Raw genomic sequence first — 27,731 nt, 5'->3', positions numbered from 1 at the left:
TAAAGCAGTATTTAGGAACCAAGATCTGGCAGCCAGCTGTTTTCATTGCTCCAGGTGCTTCATTGCTTGTAGGGCCTTTCACTGAACAGAGCTAGAAAATATACATGTGAGTGTATGTATACACATACATACACACTTATATATACACCTCTGTATTTATTTCTTTATATCTGTGTACCTGTGTTTAAAATCTAGAGTTTATTCTGTTTTTCTCATTTTGCTTATTTGTACCTCCTTTTACTAACAGTGAGAAACTTGGTTTCCATCATCATCAAAACATTTACTTACACCTAAGACAGTTTTAAAATTGCTTGCTCATAACAATGTAGAAAGCACTACTAGCTAGAGTATTAACATACACATATACACATATTTTAAGTGTACAATTTATTGATATTACAAATGTATGCCACTTATAACCTACCTCTATCAAAATATGAAATATTTCCATCACCTACCTTATAAAGTAAGGAAATATTCAGAGAATTATAGGGACCTGGCAAAAGGGCAGAGGAACCAGATTGAAGGGACTCCCATTGGCCAAATCTGGGACAGTTTGAGAATCCAAATAAAAATGTATAGTGATTGATGGTACCCTACCGTATAGTAAAGAATTTGTTAATTTCTAATGATATGAATGAATGAAAAGGAAGAGTTCTTCCTGATAGTTAAATGCCAACTAATAAGTCTAGAAGGAATGATTAAGTTAGAAAATCGTTGATGAATGCCAAAACTTGTGACTAATGTTTGTTGAGAAACAGGATACTTATGTAGTCTCATTGTATCTCCCCACAAATCATTTATGAAAGGAAAAATTACCAAATTTCTGATGGGGAAACGTGGAGGAAACCACTATAACAAAAATTATTGCTACCACCATCAATATAGGCATAAAGTGATACACTACTCCTGATATGATGCACTGAGGAGGGCAGAACATCACCTCTGAGATATATTCCTGCCAGAAATGCCTGCCTGGAGCTAATCAGTAGTAAATAGCAGACAAACCAAATGGAAGACATTCTAAAATTTGAGGTCCTATACTCTTTAAATATCCCAGTGTCAAGAAACATCACAGAAAGACTGAGGAACTGTTTCATATTAAAGGAGAAAAAAAAGAGATATAACTAAATACAGTGCTTTTTATCATGCATTAAATCTTGGAGGCAGGAGAGGGGAGTAACTATAAATGATAATGTTGGCACAGTTGGTGAAATTTGAACATGGACTGTGGTTTAGATAATATTGAATTTACTGATTTTGATTATTGTACTGGGGTTATGTAAGACAAAATTCTTTTTCTTAGGAAATACATGTTGACATATTTTAGGGTCAAGAATCACTCTCTCTTCAATTTATACCCAAATGTTTTGGGAAAAAAAAGTATGTGTATATATAAAATTTTTTAAATCACCCCAAATAATCACATCAAGTGTATATATTTATGATTGGTAATTTTTAAATTCCAAAACAGTATTTTATTGATGATCAGCATAGTTAAAAATGCTTTATGAGTTATAGGAGAAAATAATCTAAATAATTTTAAGATTTTTGTTCCTGAAGTTTCTGAGGATTTTGTTTTTATTCCACCATATTGATGAATCTTGATTTTTTTTTTTTCAGTTTTTCACTATTATTACATCCTTTGAAATACAAAATTGTACTGAACATTTTGTAGTAGCATAAATCTTTGATACCTAAGTGTATTTGTTAGGTGAAATTATTTAGAACTCATAAAAATGCTTGGTCCAAGTATACATATGTTTGTAAGTAATGTTTACTATTTTGATAAGTTCTATCAAATACTTTTATTACGTATGTCTACAAATTTGAGTAACCACTGGTGATTGGGAATGCCTGTTTCTAAACACCTTGCTCATCACCTGATAGGTTAGTCATCTTAATCTGACACATTATAATGAAATCTCATTTTAAATTACCTGTGCATGTTCTCATATGCTTTATGGAGGGTTTATTTTTCTTATGATTATCCGTGTCTCTTGCCCACTTTTCTACTTGGATTATTCCTTATTTGTTCATGAGAGCTTTTTATTACTAGGTAAATGACCCCTTTTGTTATAAGAAGCTGTTTATCATTTTTTAACTTTAGTCTGAAGTAAATTTTATGTCAGTTATAATTTTTTTTAATCTGTTGAGTGTTTTTCCTCTTACAACTTTTTGAAGTCATGCTTATTAGAAAAACCTTCCCATGACAAGATTATTAAACTTTTAAAATCTGTATTGCTTTATAGAATTTTATTAGTTCATTGTTTTAATTAAACTTTTAAATCTTTCTTCTTCTGGGTAGCTGAAGACAGTGGTAACCACTTAACTACCTGTCTCCCAATATTTCCTCTAAAAACAGTGTAGAACTACAAGAAGGGTATAAGAAATCTATACACAAACCATGCTCACAGCATAACTTGAAGACAGAGGATGCTCAAACTTGAAAATAATTGTAAATAAAAAGAGAGAAATCACCATTTCCCAGCATGTTATATCTCACACTCCATCTCTACTCCCAGCCCTTATCAAGGGTTTGTGATGAGCAAAGGCCAACCAAGCAGATCTGTAGAAAACACAGAAAATGGAAGCTAGCAAATGGACCTAGGGTTGACCTGTACTGTTGGAAAGACTAATTCCACGCTAAGTTTAAAACTAAATATGTGTGTGTGTATGTATGCATATGATAGATCAGAACAGAGACTACAGTGAAGTTTTTTAATATTATGAATAATTTTCAGAGTAGTCATCTAAATGCGTAGCTTCAGGGTTAAGACAAAAGGTAAAAAGGAAACAAGCTCTCTTTGGCATTTAAGTGGTGAAGAAGCAGCACATGGGTAAGTTTTAGGTGCCTACAAGCCAAAGTGAACACAAAATCAAAGTCTTAACCTCTCCTTCCACTGGCAAAACAAAAAGAAAAAAATATCTTAAAACATCTGGACTTGAAAGTATTTGGCAAAAGAGGTGCTGTTAAACTAGGAATTTTGTAAGCCATCCGAATACCACAAAAAGGTAAAAAGGGGAACTTGATAAATCCATATGTAGGTATTATAAAAATAAAAGAAAATGAAAATTATTACATGTCAACTGAGAAAAAAATTCCTCCCCACCCCAGAAAAACCATCATGCAGATGAAGAGTGTGGCCACACTCCAGAGTTAAATATATTCAGTCAACCAATTGAGGACTTTGAAAAACAAAAACAAAAAATATGTAGAATCAGTAATTTAAAAACCAAGAAAAGAAAATCTGTCCCCCCCCAAAAAAGGAGTAAAAAGAATATGAACTTAGTAAAGGAATGGAAAACAAAGAAAAAAATATTTTAGTAATAAATAAATTATAAGGTCCCCCGGGGGGAATAGAGTCAAATGAAAATTTAATAAGGTGCATTGAAGAAAAGCAGGTAAACCAAGTGAATGAAAATGACACAAGAATGAAGTAAAAGTGTCAGAATTACTGTGTTATATACTTGAAAGTCGCTAAGAGAACAGATCTTAAACCATCTTACTGCAAAAATGGTAACTGACGTGATGGAGATGTTAGCTAAAGCTGTGGTGGTAATCATCTTGTAATATGTAAATGTATCAACACTGTTGTACACCTTAAGCTTATACATTGTTCTGTGCAGTCTTAAAGCTGGAAAAAGTGTCAGAGAAAATAGTGGAAATTAAAGCCAGGCAATGGAGGGATAACATTCATAATTTTAGAGTCCCAAGAAAGAAAAATCAGTGAAAAAGAACTAATATTTAAAGCTATATTCAAAGAAAATTCTCCAGAAATTGAAAAAGATTCACATGTATACATTGAAAGGGTCCACTGGATCCTGGGGAAAGATAAAAAATCCTTATGCTTCCAAGCAAAAACATTACATAACTTCTAAAGGCAAAAGAACTGCACTGGTTCAGACATTTTAAATTTCACTGAGGCAGCCAAAGCAAGGCAACAGTGGAGCAGCATTTAAAAAAAAACTCCAAGAGAAAGTATGAACCAAAGTTTTTATATTCAGCCACATTCTTTTAGATATCAAGGTTGAGGAAAAACAGCTTTCAGTATGTAAGTTTTTAGGGAATTAGGTACTCTTGAGCTGTTTTTTAAGGAATCTACTGGAGGATATTTTATCCAGTTGAGAGATAACTGGGAATACCTCAGCAAAAGAAGTGAAGACGAGCATTTAAAATACATGGATGTACTGCTAAGACTAAAACAAAGGTAGGGATGTGAGGGGAAGACTACTGGACATACGTTATATGTTGTGACAAAGTAGAAATAATACAAATAAAAAAGGAAAAACGAGAGTGAAATAGGAAAAAATAATCTTACTGATCATTGTCTGTTGCATAAATAAAAGGGAAGAGAGTTAAAATACCAATAAAAACTGCTAAATTAGATAATATCCAGTCTAACATTTGATTTTACTATATCTAAAAGCTAACAGTTTACTAGTTATTTCATGGATGTTGGCAGAAGACACGAGACCAAAACACGTCTTGGGTCAGAGACAGAGAATTTCATTACTCATGGTATAGTGAACAGCATAATAATTAACATATTTCTGTAGGTTCCCCTTGTTCCCTAGGTCTTGTGTAGGTTATGCTGGATGGCCCAGGTGGATGCCTTGCATATAGTAGGTTTGCACTGCAGCTAAGAAACACTGAGCTTGGTGAATAAATATGGTGCTTTTATAGTAAGCAGGCTTTTTCTTTTTCCAGTAGGAAATGTTACTTCATCCTTCAACATTGCTTGCTACAAACACAGCTCTGAGAAATGGCCCACATAATGAGTGGTTAGGATTTTCATTCTTGGCAAACCCAGCAAAATGTGTAGAAACACAAGAGGCCCAACGAAGATTCTTTGCCAACACATAGTAAAAGGGTAATGATAAGACAGGTGGGCAGTAATAGGTATTGGCAAGGGTGTATAGAAATCAGTCTTCATACATTGCTGGTAGAAATGTAAAATGGTGAAACCACTTTGGAGAATAGTTTGACAACTCCTCAAACAGTTAAAAATAGAATTAACCATTGACCCATCAAGTATATACCCAAGAGAATTGAAAACATTCGTTCACATAAAATCTTGAACACTAATGTTTATAGCATTATTTATAATAGCTAAAAAAGTGGAAAAAACCAAATATTCATCACCTTGATAAGTGAATAGACAAAATGTTATATGTGCACATGATGCAATATTATTCTGTTGTAAAAAGGAATCAAATATCGATACATGCTACAACATGGATGAACCTTGGAAACATTACTCTAAGTAAAAGAAGCCAGACAGCAAAAGCCATATATTGTATGATTCTGTTCATATGAAATATTCAGAACAGATAAATCCATAGAGAGAAAAAGTAGATGCTAATGGGTGGGTATGAGGTTCCTTTTTGGGATGTTGAAAATGTTGTGGAATAGATAATGGTAATGACTGTATAACTTCGTGACTATATCAAAAATCACTGAATTGTATACTTTAAAAGGGTGAATTTTATGGTATGTGAATTATATCTCAATTTTTAAAAATTGTATGAGAAAAAGGAAAAGAATACAAGGACAAAGGGCATTTCAACGGTTTAAGTACAGAAGTAATCACTAAAACAAAAATACAGGTCTTCCTAAGTACCAAAAAAATTTTTTTTATTAAAAAACAAAGAATACACGTTTCTTAGAGAAATAAGGATGGTAAAATACATATAATTATAAAATGTTATCACAGAATTGAGACTGAAAATATTAGTCATACCAGTAAATGTGAATGTGCTTCATCCACCTCTTATTAGGAAAAGATTCTCAATTTGGCTCACAAAACGAGACCCAACAACTATATACTGTTTATAAGAGACACTTCTGTGATTCCTGAATCAAATGATTCAGTGGACAATGGTATACTAAACAATAAAATAAAAAAGGGGCAGATACAGTAATCTTAATACCAAAGTAGAATTCAATCCAAAAAGCATTAACTGTGACATAGAAGGGGGCATATTTTTTCATGCTAAAACTCACAATTTACAACAAAGATACAACACATGAATTTCTGTGCAGCACATTATACAGAAACCCTCTGTATAAAGCAGAAATTACAGGAGATTCAATGAGACAGAAATATGCTACAAAATAGAATATAATTCTCTGTTCTTAGTATAAAATAGATCAGGTAGACAAAAAATGAGATAGAAGACCTAAACAGAATAAACAGTAAGGTGGATTTTATGAATATATGTTGTATTCTACAGCATTATACTACACCATCTCAGGTGTCCAATGCACATTCACAAAAATTGATCATATGTTCACCAAAAAAAAAAACCCCAGTAATTTCCATAAAGTAGGTATACTAAAAACACTTTCTGATTATATGCAATGAAACTTTACTAATAATATATAGGCTACACCTTAAAATTTTTAAACCTATCAAACAACTTTCTGTCAAAGGGTAAGTAAATACATACTGAAATTACAGAATTTGCAGAGTAACAATAGTGAAAATATACTACATATCAGAATCTATGGAATACATCTAAAAGTGGTCAGAAACTAAAGAGAATAAAAAGCAGACAACACGAACAAACTCGCAGGAGATCCCAAATATCAGAGATAACATATACACATTTCAGTAGAAGATTGGAAACTATAAAATGAAAGAATTAATCCCAAATTCTACAACTAGAAACATCTATAACTGAAAATAAAATCTCAGATAGATTAGACAGAAGGTAAAACTTAGCTGAATAGAGACTTAGGGAATTGAATGATAAGCGGGAAGAAAATAGAGTGGCCCCTTTGAACAACACTGGTTTGAACTCAGCAGGTCTTCTTACACACAAGTTTTTTTTGTTTGTTTTGTTTTTTTAATATTTATTTACTTATTTGGCTGCACCAGGTCCCAGTTGTGGCATGTGGGACCTTTAGTTGCAGTATGTGGGATCTTTAGTTGCAGCATGCGAACTCTTAGTTGTGGCATGTGGGATCTAGTTCCCTGACCAGGAATTGAACCCGGGCCCTCTGCATTCGGAGCACAGAGTCTTAGCCACTGGACCACCAGGGAAGTCCCACATTCGGGTTTTTTAAAAATACGTACTACAGTACTATACAATCCACAGTTGGTTGAATCTGCAGATGTGGAACTGTGGATACAGAGGGCCAACTGTGAAGTTATACACAGATTTTAAACTGCATGGAGGGTCAAGCACCCCTAACCCCCACATTGTTGAAGGCTCAACTGTAGACAGATCCAAGGAAAAATCAAATATGATGGAGGGTAGGAGACAGGCAATAGAGTGAAACGGTCTTTTCTTTTTCAGTTTTTTTTTTTTTCTGGGCTGATTTCTTTTTTATTGAAGTATAGTTGATTTACAATTATGGCTGTATGGCAAAGTGACTCAGTTATACCTATATACATTCTTTTTCATACTCTTTTTCCATTATGGTTTATCACAGGATGTTGAATATAGTTCCCTGCACTGTACAATAGGACCTTGTTGTTTATCCATTCTATATATACCAGTTTACATCTGCTAATCGCAAACACCCAATCCATCCCTCTCCCACCACCTCCCCCTTGGCAACCACCAGTCTATTCTCTACGTCTGCAATTCTGTTTCTGTTTCATAGATAAGTTCATTTGTGTCGTATTGTAGAATCCACATATAAATGATATATAGTAGTATTTGTCTTTCTATTTCTGACTTACTTCACTTAGTATGATAATCTCTATTTGCATCCATGTTGCTGCAAATGGCATTATTTTGTTCTTTTTTATGGCTGAGTAGTATTCCATTGTATATACGTACCACATCTTCTTTATCCATTCATCTGTCAGTGGACATTAGGTTGCTTTCATTTCTTGGCTGTTGTGAATAGTGCTGCTATGAACACAGGGATGTCTGTGTCTTTTTGAATTATAGTTTTGTCTGGATAGATACCCAGGAGTGGGATTGCTGGATCATATGGTAATTCTGTATTTAATTTTCTGAGGAACGTCCATGCTGTTTTCCACAGTGGCTACACCAACTTACATTCCCACCAACAGTGTAGGAGGGCTCCCCTTTCTCCACACCCTCTCCAGCATTTGTTATTTGTAGACTTTTTAATGATGACCATTCTGACTGGTGTGAGGTGGTACCTCATTGTAGTTTTGATTTGCATTTCTCTAATAATTAGCAATGTTGAGCATCTTTTCATGTGCCTGTTGGCCATCTGTATGTCTTCTTTGGAGAAATATCTCTTTAGGTCTTCCGCCCATTTCTCTTTTTTAAAAAATTTTTTATTTATTTATTTTTTAACATCTTTATTGGAGTATAATTGCTTTACAATGGTGTGTTAGTTTCTGCTTTATAACAAAGTGAATCAGTTATACACATACATATGTTCCCATATCTCTTCCCTCTTGCATCTCCCTCCCTCCCACCCTCCCTATCCCACCCCTTTAGGTGGTCACAGAGCACAGAGCTGATCTCCCTGTGCTATGCGGCTGCTTCCCACTAGCTATCTATTTTACATTTGGTAGTGTATATATGTCCATGCCACTCTTTCACTTTGTCACAGCTTACCCTTCCCCCTCCCCATATCCTCAAGTCCATTCTCGAGTAGGTCTGTGTCTTTATTCCCATCTTGCCACTAGATTATTCATGACCTTTTTTTTTTTCTTACATTCCATATATATGTGTTAGCATACTGTATTTGTTTTTCTCTTTTTGACTTACTTCACTCTGTATGACAGACTCTGACTCTATCCACCTCACTACAAATAACTCCATTTCATTTCTTTTTATGGCTGAGTAACATTCCGCTGTATATATGTGCCACATCTTCTTTATCCATTCATCCGATGTTGGACACTTAGGTTGCTTCCATGTCCTGGCTTTTGTAAATAGAGCTGCAGTGAACATCGTGGTACATGACTCTTTTTGAATTATGGTTTTCTCAGGGTATATGCCCAGTAGTGGGATTGCTGGGTCGTATGGTAGTTCTATTTTTAGTTTTTTAAGGAACCTCCATACTGTTCTCCATAGTGGCTGTATCAATTTACATTCCCACCAACAGTGCAAGAGTGTTCCCTTTTCTCCACACCCTCTCCAGCATTTATTGTTTGTAGATTTTTTGATGATGGCCATTCTGACCGGTGTGAGATGATATCTCATTGTAGTTTTGATTTGCATTTCTCTAATGATTAATGATGTTGAGCATTCTTTCATGTGTTTGTTGGCAATCTGTATATCTTCTTTGGAGAAATGTCTATTTAGGTCTTCTGCCCATTTTTGGATTGCGTTGTTTGTTTTTTTGTTATTGAGCTGCATGAGCTGCTTGTAAATTTTGGAGATTAATCCTTTGTCTGTTGCTTCATTTGCAAATATTTTCTCCCATTCTGAGGGTTGTCTTTTGGTCTTGTTTATGGTTTCCTTTGCTGTGCAAAAGCTTTGAAGTTTCATTAGGTCCCATTTGTTTATTTTTGGTTTTATTTCCATTTTTCTAGGAGGTGGGTCAAAAAGGATCTTGCTGTGAGTTATGTCATAGAGTGTTCTGCCTATGTTTTCCTCTAAGAGTTTGATAGTGTCTGTCCTTACATTTAGGTCTTTAATCCATTTTGAGTTTATTTTTGTGTATGGTGTTAGAGAGTGTTCTAATTTCATACTTTTACATGTACCTGTCCTGTTTTCCCAGCACCACTTATTGAAGAGGCTGTCTTTTCTTCACTGTATATGCTTGCCTCCTTTATCAAAGATAAGGTGACCATATGTGTGTGGGTTTATCTCTGGGCTTTCTATCCTGTTCCATTGATCTATGTTTCTGTTTTTGTGCCAGTACCATACTGTCTTGATACTGTAGCTTTGTAGTATAGTCTGAAGTCAGGGAGCCTGATTCCTCCAGCTCCATTTTTTGTTCTCAAGATTGCTTTGGCTATTCGGGGTCTTTTGTGTTTCCATACAAATTGTGAAATTTTTTGTTCTAGTTCTGTGAAAAATGCCAGTGGTAGTTTGATAGGGATTCCATTGAATCTGTAGATTGCTTTGGGTAGTAGAGTCCTTTTCACAATGTTGATTCTTCCAATCCAGGAACATGGTATATCTCTCCATTTATTTGTATTATCTTTAATTTCTTTCGTCAGTGTCTTATAATTTTCTGCATGCAGGTCTTTTGTCTCCTTAGGTAGGTTTATTCCTAGATATTTTATTCTTTTTGTTGCAGTGGTAAATGGGAGTGTTTCCATAATTTCTGTTTCAGATTTTTCATCATTAGTGTATAGGAATGCAAGAGGTTTCTGTGCATTAATTTTATATCCTGCTACTTTACCAAATTCATTGATTAGCTCTAGTAGTTTTCTGGTAGCATCTTTAGGATTCTCTATGTATAGTATCATGTCATCTGCAAACAGTGACAGCGTTACTTCTTCTTTTCTGATTTGGATTCCTTTTATTTCTTTTTCTTCTCTGATTGCTGTGGCTAAAACTTTCAAAACTATGTTGAATGATAGTGGTGAGAGTGGGCAACCTTGTCTTGTTCCTGATCTTAGTGGAAATGGTTTCAGTTTTTCACCATTGAGGACAATGTTGGCTGTGGGTTTGTCATATAAGGCCTTTATTATGTTGAGGAAAGTTCCCTCTATGCCTACTTTCTGCAGGGCTTTTATCATAAATGGGTGTTGAATTTTGTCAAAAGCTTTTTCTGCATCTATTGAGATGATCATATGGGTTTTCTCCTTCAATTTGTTAATATGGTGTATCACATTGATTGATTTGCGTATATTGAAGAATCCTTGCATTCCTGGAATAAACCCCACTTGATCATGGTGTATGATCCTTTTAATGTGCTGTTGGATTCTGTTTGCTAGTATCTTGTTGAGGATTTTTGCATCTATGTTCATCAGTGACATTGGCCTGTAGTTTTCTTTCTTTGTGACATCTTTGTCTGGTTTTGGTGTCAGGGTGATGGTGGCCTCATAGAATGAGTTTGGGAGTGTTCCTCCCTCTGCAGTATTTTGGAAGAGTTTGAGAAGGATAGGTGTTAGCTCTTCTCTAAATGTTTGATAGAATTCGCCTGTGAAGCCATCTGGTTCTGGGCTTTTGTTTGTTGGAAGGTTTTTAATCACAGTTTCAATTTCAGTGCTTGTGATTGGTCTGTTCATATTTTCTATTTCTTCCTGGTTCAGTCTCGGCAGGTTGTGCATTTCTAAGAATTTGTCCATTTCTTCCAGGTTGTCCATTTTATTGGCATAGAGTTGCTTGTAGTAATCTCTCATGATCGTTTGTATTTCTGCAGTGTCAGTTGTTACTTCTCCTTTTTCATTTCTAATTCTGTTGATTTGAGTCTTCCCCCTTTTTTTCTTGATGAGTCTGGCTAATGGTTTATCAATTTTGTTTATCTTCTCAAAGAACCAGCTTTTAGTATTATTGATCTTTGCTATTGTTTCATTTCTTTTTCATTTATTTCTGATCTGATCTTTATGATTTGTTTCCTTCTGCTAACTTTGGGGTTTTTTTGTTCTTCTTTCTGTAATTGCTTTAGGTGCAACCGCCCATTTATCGATGGGGTGTTTTTTTTGTTGTCGAGTTGTATGAGCTCTTTGTATATTTTGGAAATTAATCCCCTGTCAGTCACATCACTTGCATATATTTTCTCCCATTCTGTATGTTGTCTTTTCGTTTTGTTTATGGTTTCCTTTGCTGTGCAAAAGCTTGTAAATTTGATTAGGTCCCAGTTGTTTATTTTCATTTTTATTTCTATTGCCTTGGGAGACTGAGAGTGAAAAGGTCTTATCTCTGTGTAATTGGAGTCACAGAACGACAGGAGAGAATGACCGTATTATTAGAAGAGGTAAGAGAATTTTCCAGAAGTAAAAAGATGTCAACTCACAGATTTTATAGTTGGCCAAAAAGTTCATTCAGGTTTTTCCGTATGATGTTACAAACTCAAAGCAGAATAAACACAAAGAAACTTAATGCATAAGCACATCATAGTAAAAGTACTGAGAACCAAAAGTAATGGGAAAGTCATAAAACTAGTAAGACAGAAAAAAATCCATTACTTCTAAAGGAGCAACAGTAAAACACAGCGGTAATTTTACCTTCATTAGTTAAGGAATTTAAAGATTTTCACACAAAAGCTAAGAAAATTTTTCATCAGTAGACCAGTACTCAGTTTACTAAAAGAACTTTTCAGGCAGGAGAGGATCTCAGATGGAAGCACAGAGATGTGGAACAAAGGACAATGGAAAGAATAAATATATGGGTTTATCTAAATACATGTTGACTACAGGCACACTTTGTTTTATTGCACCTTGCAAATACTTTTTTTCTTTTTAAAACAAATCAAAGGTTTGTAGCAACTCTACATCAAGCAAGTCTGTTGGTGCCATTATTTATTATTATATTTGTAACAGTGATCTTTGATGTTACTATTATAATTGTTTTTATGCATCATGAACCACACCCATTTAAGATGGTCGGTAAATGTTGTATGTGTTTTGACTGCTCCACTGACTGGCTGCTCCCCCATCTCTCTTCCTATCCCCAGGCTTCCCTATTCCCTGAGACACAACAATATTGAAATTAGGCTAGTTAATAACTCTACAGTGGCCTCTAAGTGCTCAAGTGAAAGGAAGAGTTGCACATCTCTCAATTTAAATCAAAAGCTAGAAATGATTAAGCTTAGTGAGGAAGGCATGTTGAAAGCTGAGATAGGCTGAAAGCGAGGCCTCTTGTGCCAAACACTTAACCAAGTTGTGATTGCAAAGGATATGTTTTCGAAGGAAATTAAAAGTGTTACGCCAGTGAACACATGAATGGTAAGGAAGTGAAACAGCCTTATTGCCCAAAGGGTGAAAGTTTTAGTGGTCTGGATTAGAATATCAAACCAGCCACGACATTCCCTTAAGCCAAAACCCAATCTAGCGCAAGGTCCTAACGGTATTCAATTCTGTGAAGGCTCAAAGAAGTGAGAAAGCTGCAGAAGATAAGTTTGAAGCTAGCGGAGGTTGTTTCATGAGGTTTAAGGAAACAGCACTCTGCCTAATAGACATATAGAGAACACTACATTCATCAATAGTAGAATACATCTGCTGTTCAAGTGCACATGGAATATTTTTAAAAGTTGACCATAGGCGGGACATAAAGCTCAAAAACGAAAAGTTTTTAAATTTAACAATTTATAGTTTTTAACCACCATGGAATTAATTTTAAAAAAACAATTACAAAAACACAACTGGGACAAAATACAGCTTTTGAAATTCAGGAGTATACGTTAAATCACTTGTCAAAGAAGAGTCACTATGAAAATGAGAAAATATTTTGAACTGAATGAAGATGGCATATCAAAACATGAAATTCATTTTAAGCCTTTCTTGCTGAGCAATTTAAGCCTTAATGCTGTTAGAATGAAAGGCTGACATTAGATGAGTTAAGTATCCACATCAGGAAATTAAAAAGCAGCAAACTATACCAACAGAAATTAGAAGCCAAGCAATAATAAAGATAAATATAAAAATCAGTGGCATGTCAAACAAACTTAAGAAGAATCAGCAAAAGGCAAAAGTTTGTTCTCAGAAAAGAATAATAAAATCGATAAATCCCTGCCAAAAATAATCAAGAACAAAACAGATATTACATAACCAATGTTAGGAGTGAGAAAGGATACAGTACTCTGTGGATCTAATGAACTTTAAAAAAAGTAACAAAAGAAAGGATATTATGAAAATTTTAAACAAGTTTGAGATTTTAGAGAGTCAAATTCCTTGAAATACACAGCTTACCAAAACTGGCACACACCCTCACACAAACAAAATCTGCATAATCCAATATATAGAAAGAAAGTGAACCTGTAATTACAGATCTTCCATTTAGAAATTCAGACCCACATGGTTTCTTTTCACTGGTGAATTTTTCCAAACATTTAAAGAAGAAATACATAAAGTCTAACTGGAAACAGAGAAAAAAAAATTGAATATGTTCCCTTAATGAGCCCAGTTTAATTTTTTTTTTATTGAGATACTAGTGACATATAACATTGTGTGAGAGCCCAGTTTAATTTTGAGAGCAAAACCTAACAAGGATATTACCCAAAAGCAGTATTACAGGTCATTTTTTAAATGAAAATAGATTTTAAAACCTTCAAATATTAGGAAGTCAAATCCGAGTGATATATAAAGAGGATAAAATATCATGACAAAGTTGAATTTATTTTCATAGTTGCAAGATTGTTATAGTATTTGAAAATCAGTATGATTCATTATATATGTATTTTTTATATAAATTTATTTATTTATTTTTGGCTGTGTTGGGTCTTTGCTGCTGCACGCGGGCTTTCTCTAGTTGTGGCGAGCGGGGGGCTACTCTTCGTTGCAGTGCGCGGGCTTCTCATTGTGGTGGCCTCTCTCACTGCAGAGCACGGGCTCTAGGCGTGCGGGCTTCAGCAGTTGTGGCACGTGGGCTCAGCAGCCGTGGCCTCCGGGCTCCAGAGCACAGGCTCAGCAGCCGTGGCACACGGGCTCAGTTGCTTCGCGGCATGTGGGATACTCCCGGATCAAGGATCGAACCCTTATCGCCTGCATTGGCAGGCGGACTCTCAACCACTGCGCCACCAGGGAAGCCCTGATTCATTATATTAATATAATTCGAGAAAGAGGTCAGATGATCATCTCTATAGATACAAAAAAAAGCATTTGATAATACTCAAAACCCATTCATGAGGATTTTTAAAACTTTTAGCAAGCTAGGAAAAGAGGGAAATTTTCATAATCTTATTAAAGGTATCTGCACAAACCTTACAATAAACATTGAAAACCTTTTCCTGGCATTCGGGAATATGTCAAAGCTCACTCCAAACCCAATGTCTAAAAAGTCCTATATAGTGCATTTAGGCAAGGGGAAAAAGATAGATGAGAAATGAAAATATAAAACTGTCACAAATGATGTGATTTGCATATAGAAAATCCAAAAATAACTACATGTGAACTTTTAGAATTAATAAGAAATCATTTCAGCAGGGTCACTCGGTACTTGTTCATATACAGAAATCGATTGTATTTATATTTATGAACAACAAAATGTTAGAAAAATAAAATTTAGTAAGCAAACCATTTATAAATGTCAAAAACATCCATATACATCAGAATAAATCTAACAAAAGTTATAGGAGACCCCTACATAGAAAACCATAAAACATTTTTTATTTACTTATTTATTTATTTTATTTTTGGCTGCGTTGGGTCTTCGTTTTTGTGCGAGGGCTTTCTCTAATTGCGGCGAGTGGGGGCCACTCTTCATCGCGGTGCGCGGGCCTCTCACTGTCACGGCCTCTCCCGTTGCGGAGCACAGGCTCCAGACGCGCAGGCTCAGTATCTGTGGCTCACGGGCCTAGTTGCTCCGCGGCATGTGGGATCTTCCCAGACCAGGGCTGGAACCCGTGTCCCCTGCATTGGCAGGCAGATTCTCAACCACTGCGCCACCAGGGAAGCCCCATAAAACATTTTTGAACTCTTCCTCAGCTCTAGATCAGTTGAAAGAATCAATATTTTTAAGATATAAATTGTCTCCAAATTGATAAAAAAAAATTAAGTGTAATCCCCATGAAAATCCCAGCAGATTTTCTTATGGAGATCAAGAAATTGACCTGTGACATAAATAAATATCATATAAGAGAATATATTTACAATAACTACGTAAAATACTTTAGCATAAACTTAAATTTGCAAAGACATTGTTTTTAAGTGCTCCGCAAAAATATAAAATGCAGCTTGAACAAAAAATGAGATATCATGTTCTCAACTAAGGAGTTATCATCATAAAGGTATTCATTTTCCTTAGATTATCTTGTGAATTTAATGAGAATCCCATGAAAAATACCATCAGAATGGTTGTTGTTTTGTGCCTAATACATGTGGAACAGTAAAAAGGCAAGAAGAGCCTGAAAAAACCTGAGAAAGATGAGCTGCTTAGTGGAGCCAAGTAAAGTTTTTAAATACTTAAAATAATTCAAAAAGGAGAAAAATATAATCTCTTAAAAAAAAAAGTGAATTTATTATATGTAAAATTGTTGGTTTAATTCCCAGGAGTTTTTATTTCTGGTGACTTTAAGAACAATTTTTTTTTTTTACTTTTTTATTTATTTATTTTTTGGCTGCGTTGGGTCTTCGTTGCAGTGCGGTGGCTTCTCTTGTTGCGGAACACAGGCTCTGGGTGTGCGGGCTTCAGTAGTTGTGGTTCATGGGCTCAATAGTTGTGGCTCCCAGGCTGTAGAGTGCAGGCTCAGTAGCTGTGGCGCATGAGCTTAGTTGCTTTGCGGCATGTGGGATCTTCCCGGACCAGGGATCGAATCCATGTTCCCTGCATTGGCAGGCAGATTCTTAACCACTGCGCCACCAGGGGAGCCCTCTGGTGACTTTAAAAGACAATATTTTGTCTTTGCATTTTTAATGGGGTATCTCGTGAGGACAGAAAGGGTCAGTAGTTTCATTTTTAGTAGTAATGACAGTATTTTAAAAGTTCTAGGGCTTCCCTGGTGGCGCAGTGGTTGAGAGTCTGCCTGCTAGTGCAGGGGACACGGGTTCGGGCCCTGGTCTGGGAAGATCCCACATGCCGCGGGGCGGCTGGGCCCGTGAGCCACAACTGCTAAGCCTGCGCGTCTGGAGCCTGTGCCCCGCAACGGGAGGGGCCGCGACGGTGAAAGGCCCGCGCATCGCGATGAAGAGCGGTCCCCGCACCGCGATGAAGAGTGGCCCCCGCTTGCCGTAGCCGGAGAGGGCCCTCGCACGAACCAAAGACCCAGCACAGCCAAAAATAAATAAATAAATAAAGTAGCTATAAAATTAAAAAAAAAAAGTTCTATGTAGATATGTGTGTGTGTGTGGAGACACATTACATATACTTACATGTATGTAACTTATGTAATGATAATTAATATATACTTACATATATAATCTTATATACATAAATCATTAGGAACCGATTATGTAGTATCAGGATGTTGGTGGTAATGTTGATACTGTTAAAGCTATTATATATGTATATATAACATACATGTGTATAGATAACCTAAGTGTATAAAGAGAAACTTTTTGTTATTAAGATACATTTAATTTAATTGGATGTAATTAAATTTAATTTACAATGATTATAATTAATATAATGTAGTTAATAATATATGTATATATTATTGTCATTAGGAATCATTTTTCCCCACTATAAAAGAAAAAGAGTTGTACAAAATAAAAGATATTAAGTAAAACTCTAGTCTAAAATTTGAATAGGATATGTCAGCATTTGTCTTAAAAATATTTCCCAAGTTGGTTCACTTTATGAAAAAAATGTATTTCTTAGGGCTATTCATTGCAAAGGCTTAGAAGCAGCAACAAAAAAGTAGTTTTAGTGATTACTAGTGTTTATAAGAGCCCAGATTATGGTGAGTAAATACTATTTCCCCACTAAAACGATATAAGCCTCCATAAAATAATAGCTTACATCACATGTGGAGCAGGAAATGTATTAGACTAGGATTTCTTGTGTCAGAAAGCAAAGAAATATCAAAAAACTATTGGGAGTCTCTCAAAAGTTCATAACTTAAAACGGTATCTTGAGTATCAAAAAGTACTGTTAAAAATTTTTATCAGCAAAGGTTACTGAAATTGATTAAAAACTTTTTTTCTGCCTTTGTTACAGAGATCTGTGCCCTTTTCTCCTTTGGTCTCTTAATATGATCTATATTAATAGATTTTTATAATATTAAACTACCCTTACATTCCCAGTAAATGCTCAGACTGAGTTATTTGTTATATTTTTCTGAGTTCCTAGGCTTAATTTGATAATTGAGTTTAGGATTCTTGCATTCATTATTTCTTAGTGAGATGTTAGCTCGTAATTTAATTTCTAGTACTCTTTTGTCATCTTTGTATCTGGATTCTGTGGGCCTCAGTACTTGGAGGCTGTTAACTAACTCTTTTTCTGCATTTGGTATAAGATTTTTTTTTTTAACCTGAGAAGATTCTTCCGTTTACATTCTTTGTGATTTCTGACAGGTTTGGATTTACTTTTACTTTTTGGATTTACTTTTATGTGCTTTGTATATATTCTACTTTTTTTTCCCTCTTGTTATTTTTACTTTCTATTTATAAGATAGTAAGTTCTTTTTTTCCACTCTCAACTCCCTCCCCCAGTACTCCCTTAGATACTGTATTTGGTCTATTCTTTTCTTGCTAATTCCAGGTTACTTAAAAATAACTGAAGTTAATAAGTAGTAAAGTTGATAAAAGTTTAATGCTGACCACTACATCCAAATGTAATTGCTCTTGACCAGTATTTTAGTTCTACTTACTTAGTCCACAAATTTTGTCTTACTTTATTGTTTTATGCAGTTGTTAATTGCTCAGATTTAGCCATGTATTTAGCATTTCTTTGCTTTTAGTTATTTCTTGGATTTGAGACCTTACTTATGGGACCATTTGTGTTATATCTGAGGCACACTCTTTAAATTTTTCTTTAATAAAGGGGTTTTGTTGGTAAACATTTCAACTGGGTGTATTGTTCTTTTTCTTAATTTTGCCTGAAAATGGCTTTATTTTGTATTATTCTTAAGAATTGTTTTGCTATGAATGCAATTTTAGGAGAAAAATCCTTTTTTTTCTTAGCAGTCAGTACATTCTGTTTTGTGGCATCTGTTGTTTTTTGAGAAGTCAGTTATTAATTTAATGCCCTTCCTTTATAGCTGATCTGTCGTTTCCTTCTGGCTGCGTTGAAAGTCTTCTCTTTATCTTTTCTGTGTGGATTTGTAGTTGTAGTTTTTAAGTATCCTGATTTGGATTTGTTGGAGAGCTTTGGGCTGTCTTTTTTTTTTTAACTAAAAAAATCTCATTTTCTCTTTGGACATTGTCTTCATTTTTCTATTATCATTTTCTTGAACTTTGTTTAAATATATGTTAAATATTTTCAGCTTATTCTCTATATTTCTTTTTTCTTAATACATTTATTTTATTTTTGAGGGCTGCGTTGGGTCTTCGTTGCTGCGTGTGGACTTTCTCTAGTTGTGGTGAGCGGGGCTACTCTTCATTGTGGTACGTGGGCCTCTCTTTGCGGTGGCTTCTCTTGTTGCGGAGCGTGGGCTCTAGGCATGCAGGCTTCAGTAGTTGTGGCTTGCGGGCTCTAGAGTGCAGTCTCAGTAGTTGGGGCGCATGGCTTAGTTGCTCCAAGTCATGTGGAATCTTCCCAGACCAGGGCTCGAACCCATGTCCCTTGCATTGGCAGGCGGATTCTTAACCAATGCACCACCAGGGAAGTCCTATTCTCTACATTTCTTAAGATTTTTTTCTTGTTTTTCATCTCATCCTGACTTTGTGGTGCATACTCTTTTATTTTTTTAGCTCTGTTTTCCCAATTCACTAATCCTCTTTTTAGTTATATCTTAATACACCATTTAATTCCTTCATTTTTCTTTTTTACTTTCTCTCTCTTCCTCTCTCACTGCCCCTCTTTCACTTTGGGTAATTTCTGTTGACCTATGTTTAAGTTCATTGATTCTTAACTTGATGGTATCCGGTCTACTGATGAGCTTATCAAAGGCATTCTTCATCTTTAGTACCATGTTTTTTGTTTCTGACATTTTCACTTTACTCTAATACTTTTCTTATGTCTGCTCCATCTGTCTAGTTATATTGTCCACCTTTTCTGCTGAAACATTACCATATTATAGTTGTTTTAAATTCTGTCTGATATTCTTCTGGGTCATCTTTTAATTTTCAGGGATTGCTCTGTTGATTGCTTTGTCTCTTGGCAGTGGATTGGGTTTTGTTTTTTTAATCCTTTTTATTTTTATGTGAGTCGTTATTTTGTATTTGATACTAGATATTGTATGTAGAGCAATAAAGACAGAGGGTAGACAGTGTTTAGGCCTGGAGATGAACACACCTCTTCTGCTAGAATTGAGTTAGGTTTGGATTTTTGTTGTTATTGTTACCTTCAGCACACCATCAAATTCCTCTAGTGTTACTTTGTGCTTAGGGGTGGGACTGGTTTTTTGGAAGATTTTTCTAAGTGTTCCTGTTCCACCCTCAGTTTTAGGCCTTCTCTGTGCTCTTGTGTTTCAGACAGGCTATATTTCCATGTTCTCATCCCTCTTTCGAAGGTAGATGGCTCTTTCTTGTTACTCTCTATTTGCTAGCCTGGCAGTGGGGAGGGAGGGCACTTGGGGAGGAATTTTTTTTTTTTGTCCTGGTAAATCCTTACCTGTTTGGTTGCTATTTATAATCTCTGGCTCATTTTCAAGTTTCTTTTTGTTTAAAGTTTTTTTTTTAATTATTATAGCTTTATATTTTCTGATACTTCCAATATTGGAATATTTGCAGGTGTGATTCTGCTACCTTTTTTCTGTCCATTATTGCTCATTATGTCTCTCGTGATTGGGTTTTGTTGTTGTTGGGGCTTTTGGTTTTTTGTTTTTTGGGTTTGTTTTTTTTTTTTTTTGGTATATTTGTACATGACTTCATATGTGTTGAACTTTGGGTGTGGGAATTCCTTGAGGTTTGGGTTAAAGTTGCATTCTTGCAAAGAGGTTTTAGATTTGTTTTTGCCAGTTGCATGTATGTTTTTAGTCCTGAACTTCTTTAAATTTTTTTATGCGCTTAAGGTATTATGAATTAAAACTACAGACCTGCATGAAGGATGGCTTCTGTTTTGAATTTCCTCCACCCCCAGCAGTCCTTTTCTCAGTGCTAAGCAAGTTTTCTTCCTCTCCCTTCTGCAAGATGGGCTTAAACCTTGCAGTGAGGGTGTAGCTCTTTGGAATGAGTAAGTCTCCTTTGGATTCCCTGCCTTTGTTGGATTCTCTATTTTATTTCCTATCTCTCTCGTTCCCTACAACCATCAAAGTGGAAGGTCTTGTCTCTAAAGTTGAGAAATCATCTGGTAGATTGGGGCTTTGTTGCTATCCTACTTCCTGGCATTTTGCTTTCACTTCTTTCTTTGCATTTGGATTCCTTACTTTTCTGCCATTTCAGTATGTGTTTATGAGGTTTCATTTTTAAAATTTAACCTCACATTTCAGTTGTAATCAGCAGGAGCTTTACTAAGGGTGCCTAATCCTTTATCCATTGTTTGGTTTTTCCTTTCATTTGGTACTTTTCCCCACATTTTTTTTTTTTAAACCCAGATTTATAGAATTGCCATTACATGATGCTATCTTTTTTTTTTTTTTTTTTTAATTTATTTTTGTCTGTGTTGGGTCTTCGTTTCTGTGTGAGGGCTTTCTCTAGTTGCGGCAAGAGGGGGCCACTCTTCATCGCGGTGCGCGGGCCTTACACGATCGCAGCCTCTCTTGTTGCGGAGAACAGGCTCCAGACGCGCAGGCTCAGTAGTTGTGGCTCACGGGCCCAGTTGCTCTGTGGCATGTGGGATCTTCCCAGACCAGGGCTCGAACCCATGTCCCCTGCATTAGCAGGCAGATTCTCAACCACTGCGCCACCAGGGAAGCCCTCCCCACATTTTTAAGGCTAGAAACTCCTTTCCTAAATTTAATTTGCTACTGTTTCTATTTTGAAAAACCTTTATTGTTTAAATCTCTGCTTTTTCTCAATGAACAGTAGCTGTTGAAAGAGCTAAGAATATGGATATGATACTGGAATTTTACCTAAAATAAATAATCTAGTTCATCCTGTGGGATAGGGCAGTATGAAGGAGATGAACTTCTTAGTCACACTTGGTTTTTTTTTTTTAAATATTCATTCATTCATTCATTTATTTATTTTTGGCTGCACCGGGTCTTAGTTGTGGCAGGTGGGATCTTCGTTGCAGCATGTGGGATCTTTAGTTGCGGCTTACATGCGGGATCTAGTTCCCCAACCAAGGATCGAACCTGGGCCCCCTACATTGAGAGTGCACAGGCTTAGCCACTGGACCACCAGGGAAGTCCCCACACTTGGTTTTTGAATTGTTACTCACCCACTTCTGTGAAATACTTAAGTTTTATGAGGCTCTGCACCATCCGTTAACACAGAAAGAGTAGCTATGTTGTGAGCCTTAAAGGACATAAGTAATAGTTTCTGGTACTTGGCCTAGCGTAGTGATTTAGAAAATACAATGGTTCTCCCATCATTTTTTAGAAAAGGAAATTGAATCTAAAGGGGTTGACATGTATTTGCTTCCTATACAAAATTCTGTAGTTTTAAGTTGGAAATCAAGCCCCTGTCTCTTCTGGATTTTACTTTTCAGAAGAGTAATATTCAGTAACTTATTCTGCCTGCCTGTATATTTCTTGAGTATCTTATACATACTTCCAAGGGCTTAAGATATTTGGGGAGAAAGAAAGAATTTAATGTAATGCCCATTTTGGCAAATGTTTTGAATAAGTGAACAAAGATGAATGTAAATACAATGCACTTCCTATACTAGGGAGCTTGTAGTGAGGTAAGCTTATCTAATAATTATGGCCAGTATGCTTAGTGCTATAGAAGGGGTAGCACCTACCTCTTGAGGCAGAGGTAGGGTTGTTTGAACTGGGTCATGAGGTATGTGTAGGATGCTGAGATGTTAGCAAAGGAGGAATGGGCTTTTAGGCAGAAATAACGCATATGTATGTAAAGGCCTGAAGGCAGTCCTGTTTATGAGAAGTCCAGGTTGTGTGCACACAGTAAAGCAGTCAAAAGGAATGTCTCTTGTGGTTATGGAAGAGATGGCAGTTGAGATGTGTCTTAAATGATTGGTAGTGTTTCAGCATATGAAGATAACATGGATAGGATAACAGAAATTGAGGAAATAAGTAGTTACTTAGCAGAATGTAAGTTATTTATGTATAGGGACCCATGAATAGTCACATTGACTTGGCTGCCACTTACTCTTGAACTCTCAAACCTACAGAACAGCTTAGACATCAACTCTTTCTGAGAAATCATCAGGAAATTTTGCATATCTCATTAGAGCTTTTATGTGAGAGGATTTTTTGTGGGGAGGAGGATACGGGAGCAGTTTTTCCAGGCTTCCATGTATAAGATAAAGTGATAAAAATATTTTGGGAATGGAGCATGTATGACTTGGAATATCAAATATAATAGTTTAAAATTTATTTGGTAACCATTAGAGGTCCATTGTAGCATTTTGAACAGGAGACCTGACATAATGATGATTTATCTGACCATGCCGGATGGAATTGGAGAGGAACATGACAGAAGCAGCAAGTTCAGGACTGAAGTGATTAAGACTTGAATAAAGAATGGTGGTAATGGGAATGAAAGAAAAGGCATTGTGAAAGGGATTTCTAAACAAAGATTTGACAGGTTCTAAGAAATAATTGAAGATAAGATATGGAAGACAAGCAGGGGAATTGGAAATGTTGGAATTTCATACTTGGGTGACTAGGAAATTTTTGATATCAGCGAGAGATATGACATTAGCAGGAAAAGTAGTTGAGGGAGAAAGCTGAAATTACCATTTGTTATTTATTGGATGTGAGGTTAATTATAAAGTCTAGTTTAGAGCATGTCAATATTCCTTTGTAAAAGTAATTTCTAAAAATTATGGTATACTCTGTCATTAGATAGGAAAGGTAGTCTTTTTTTTCCTTCTAGTTTTATTGAGATATAATTTACATACAGCACTGTATCAGTTTAAGGCATAATGGTTTGACTTACATACATCATGAAGTGATAAATCACAGTAAGTTTAGTGACCAACAGTCATCTCATATAGATAGAAAATTAAAGAAATAGAAAAAAATTATTTTTCTTGTGATGAGAATGCTTAGGATTTGCTCTCTTAACAACTTTCATATATAACATATAACAGTGTTAATTATATTTATCATGTTGACATTACATCCCTAGTACTTATTTGTCTTATAACTGGAAGTTTGTACCTTCTGACTGCCTTCATCCAATTCCTGCTCCCCTCAGCCCCCACCCCTGGGAACCATAAATCTGATCTCTTTTTCTATAAGTTTATTTGTTTTTGAAGTGTAATTGACCCAGAACACTATGTTAGTTCCTTTTACCCAAAGTAGTGATTTGGTATTTCTATACATTTCAAAATGATCACCACAATAAGTCCAGTTACCATCTGTCATCATACAAAGATACTGATATTATATAACTATTGACTATATTCCTCACGCTGTATATTTCATATCCATGACTCATTTATTTTACAGCTGGAAGTTTGTACCTGTTAATCTCCCTCACCTATTTCTTTCCTCCCCCTACCCCCCCTCCCCTGGCAATGTAGTCTTGTATCAGTAGCATAAGTTTTGGAAACAGGCCTGTATGCCAGGTCACCTTTAATAAGTATCACTGTTGTGAGACTGAAAAGTCGCTGATCTTTTTGGATTTTACTTTGTTCGTGTATAAACTAGTAATAGTAATACCTGATTACAGGGCTGTTGTGTAAACTAAGTAGTATAATATATATCCATGCTGTCCTATTTTAAGCCCTCAATAGATGTTAGTTTTCCCTTCTTCCTTAGAAGATGCCAGCCTTATTTATTCTTGACTATTTTCACACATTAAGATGGACATCAAAGAATAATGCATAAAGCATTTTTGTTTCACTGTTTAGCAATTCACTGAAGTCATAACCATAATTGTTTGCCAAATAAAATATGTGTATAATCACGCAGTTTGTAATTAGACTAACTCAGAAGTTGTAATTATTGAATGTGTAGGTGTAGTTAGCAGCCTTCATTTCTGGTAAATGACTTTACTTAGAGGATGTATGTTTATGTGAGCAAGAAAGACTACTTCCTGGAAGGAAACTGTGGTCTCCAGATCTTTATAATAACGTCACCTTTAGTCTTTTGAAGTCATGAGCATTGTCCTATACAGACTGTTTTCTTGAGGCAGTTTCTTGCAAGTAGTAAATGAAGCCTCCTTATGTGCCTGTTAAAACTCCATAGACTGTCAGTAATATGGAAAAATTGGATGTTTAATCAGGAATGTGAACATGTGTTTCAGGTAGAGAATTCCAAAGATAATGAAGATAGTATTCTACAAAGAGAAGTTCCTGCCAGACAGTCTCGACGAAGGTTTCGGAAAATTAACTGTAAAGGAGAACGCCAAACTATTACTGATGATGTGGACATTAACAGCTATCTTTCTGTGAGTATATTTAGGAACATTTCATGGGTATTTCTTAGTTCATATTCAGTATACGTAATTTACATATGTATATATACTTTAACATCTTTATTGGAGTATAATTGCTTTACAATGGTTGTTAGTTTCTACTTTATAACAAAGTGAATCAGCTATACATATACTTATATCCCCATATCTCCTCCCTCTTGCTTCTCCCTCCCATCCGCCTTATCCCATCTCTCTAGGTGGTCACAAAGCACTGAGCTGATCTCCCAGTGCTATGTGGCTACTTCCCACTAGCTATCTGTTTTACATTTGGTATTGTATATATGTCCATGCCACTCTCTCACTTCATCCCAGCATACCCTTCCCCCTCCCTGTGTCCTCAAGTCCATTCTGTATGTCTGCATCTTTATTCCTGTCCTACCCCTAGGTTCTTCAGAACCTTTTTTTTTTTTTTAACATTCCATATATATGTGTTAGCATATGGTATTTGTTTTTCTCTTTCTGACTTACTTCACTCTGTATGACAGACTCTAACTCCATCCACCTCGCTACAAATAACTCCATTTCGTTTCTTTTTATGGCTGAGTAATATTCCATTGTATATATGTGCCACATCTTCTTTATCCATTCATCCGATGTTGGACACTTAGATTGCTTCCATGTCCTGGCTATTGTAAATAGAGCTGCAGTGAACATTGTGGTACATGACTCTTTTTGAATTATGGTTTTCTCAGGGTGCCCAGTAGTGGGATTGCTGGGTCATATGGTAGTTCTATTTTTAGTTTATTAAGGAACCTCCATACTGTTCTCCATAGTGACTGTATCAATTTACATTCCCACCAACAGTGCAAGAGTGTTCCCTTTTCTCCACACCCTCTCCAGCATTTATTGTTTCTAGATTTTTTGATGATGGCCGTTCTGACCGGTGTGAGATGATATCTCATTGTAGTTTTGATTTGCATTTCTCTAATGATAATGATGTTGAGCATTCTTTCATGTGTTTGTTGGCAATCTGTATATCTTCTTTGGAGAAATGTCTGTTTAGATCTTCTGCCCATTTTTTGATTGGGTTGTTTGTTTTTTTGATATTGAGCTGCATGAGCTGCTTGTAAATTTTGGAGATTAATCCTTTGTCAGTTGCTTCATTTGCAAACATTTTCTCCCATTCTGAGCGTTGTCTTTTCATCTTGTTTTATTTTTTCCTTTGCTGTGCAAAAGCTTTTAGGTTTCATTAGGTCCCATTAGTTTATTTTTGTTATTATTTCCATTTCTCTAGGAGGTGGGTCAAATAGGATCTTGCTGTGATTTATGTCATAGAGTGTTTTGCCTATGTTTTCCTCTAAGAGTTTGATAGTGTCTGGCCTTACATTTAGGTCTTTAATCCATTTTGAGTTTATTTTTGTGTATGGTGTTAGGGAGTGTTCTGATTTCATTCTTCTACATGTAGCTGTCCAGTTTTCCCAGCACCACTTATTGAGGAGGCTGTCTTTTCTCCACTGTATATTCATGCATCCTTTATCAAAGATAAGGCAATCATATGTGCGTGGGTTTATCTCTGGACTTTCTATCCTGTTCCATTGATCTATGTTTCTGTTTTTGTGCCAGTGCCATACTGTCTTGATTACTGTAGCTTTGTAGTATAGTCTGAAGTCTGGGAGCCTGATTCCTGCAGCTCCATTTTTCTTTCTCAAGATTGCTTTGGCTACTCGGGGTCTTTTGTGTTTCCATACGAACTGAAATTTTTTGTTCTAGTTCTGTGAAAAATGCCATTGGTAGTTTGATAGGGATTGCATTGAATCTGTAGATTGCTTTGGGTAGTATAGTCCTTTTCACAATGTTGATTCCTCCAATCCAAGAACATGGTATATCTCTCCATCTGTTTGTATCATCTTTAATTTCTTTCATCAGTGTCATAGTTTTCTGCATACAGGTCTTTTTTCTCCATAGGTAGTTTTATTCCTAGGTATTTTATTCTTTTTGTTGCAGTCTTAAATGGGAGTGTTTCCTTAATTTCTGTTTCAGATTTTTCATCATTAGTGTATAGGAATGCAAGAGATTTCTGTGAATTAATTTTGTATCCTGCTACTTTACCAGATTCATTGATTAGCTGTAGTAGTTTTCTGGTAGCATCTTTAGGATTCTCTGTGTATAGTATCATGTCATCTGCAAACAGTGAGAGCTTTACTTCTTATTTTCCAATTTGGATTCCTTTTATTTCTTTTTCTTCTCTGATTGCTGTGCCTAAAACTTCCAAACGTATGTTGAATAATAGCAGTGAGAGGGGAAAACCTTTTCTTGTTCCTGATCTTAGAGGCAGTAGTTTCAGTTTTTCACCATTGAAAACTATGTTGGCTGTGGGTTTGTCATATATGGCCTTTATTATGTTGAGGTAAGTTCCCTCTATGCCTGCTTTCTGGATGGTTTTTATCATAAATTGGTGTTGAATTTTGTCAAAAGCTTTCTCTGCATCTATTGAGATGATCATATGGTTTTTCTCCTTCAATTTATTAATATGGTGTATCACATTGATTGATTTGCGTATATTGAAGAATCCTTGCATTCTGGGATAAACCCCACTTGATCATGGTGTATGATTCTTTTAATGTGCTGTTGGATTCTGTTTGCTAGTATTTTGTTGAGGATTTTTACATCTGTGTTCATCAGTGATATTGGCCTGTAGTTTTC

The 27,731-nt window shown here is 35.7% G+C and overlaps 1 protein-coding gene and 1 non-coding gene across 7 annotated transcripts in view; one reads left to right on the top strand and one right to left on the bottom strand.

Annotated features, from left to right (window-relative positions):
* Positions 1-27,731, top strand: part of RAPGEF6 (Rap guanine nucleotide exchange factor 6) — a 231,694-nt gene that overhangs the window by 55,925 nt on the left and 148,038 nt on the right. For all 6 annotated transcript variants that reach the window (XM_007188521.2, XM_007188525.3, XM_007188519.3 and 3 more), the window contains one exon: positions 24,918-25,061. In XM_007188521.2, the coding sequence (XP_007188583.1) occupies positions 24,918-25,061 (144 nt within the window). The remainder of the gene's footprint in view (positions 1-24,917; positions 25,062-27,731) is intronic.
* Positions 6,977-7,049, bottom strand: TRNAR-CCG (transfer RNA arginine (anticodon CCG)). The gene has a single exon. It is a non-coding gene; the product is annotated as a tRNA-Arg (tRNA).

The sequence above is a fragment of the Balaenoptera acutorostrata genome, chromosome 2 (genome assembly GCF_949987535.1).
Source record: "Balaenoptera acutorostrata chromosome 2, mBalAcu1.1, whole genome shotgun sequence".
Classification (NCBI taxonomy): Eukaryota; Metazoa; Chordata; class Mammalia; order Artiodactyla; family Balaenopteridae; genus Balaenoptera; species Balaenoptera acutorostrata.
The sequence above is the reverse complement of the archived record's forward strand: the minus strand, read 5'-3'. Positions and strand labels throughout refer to the sequence as shown.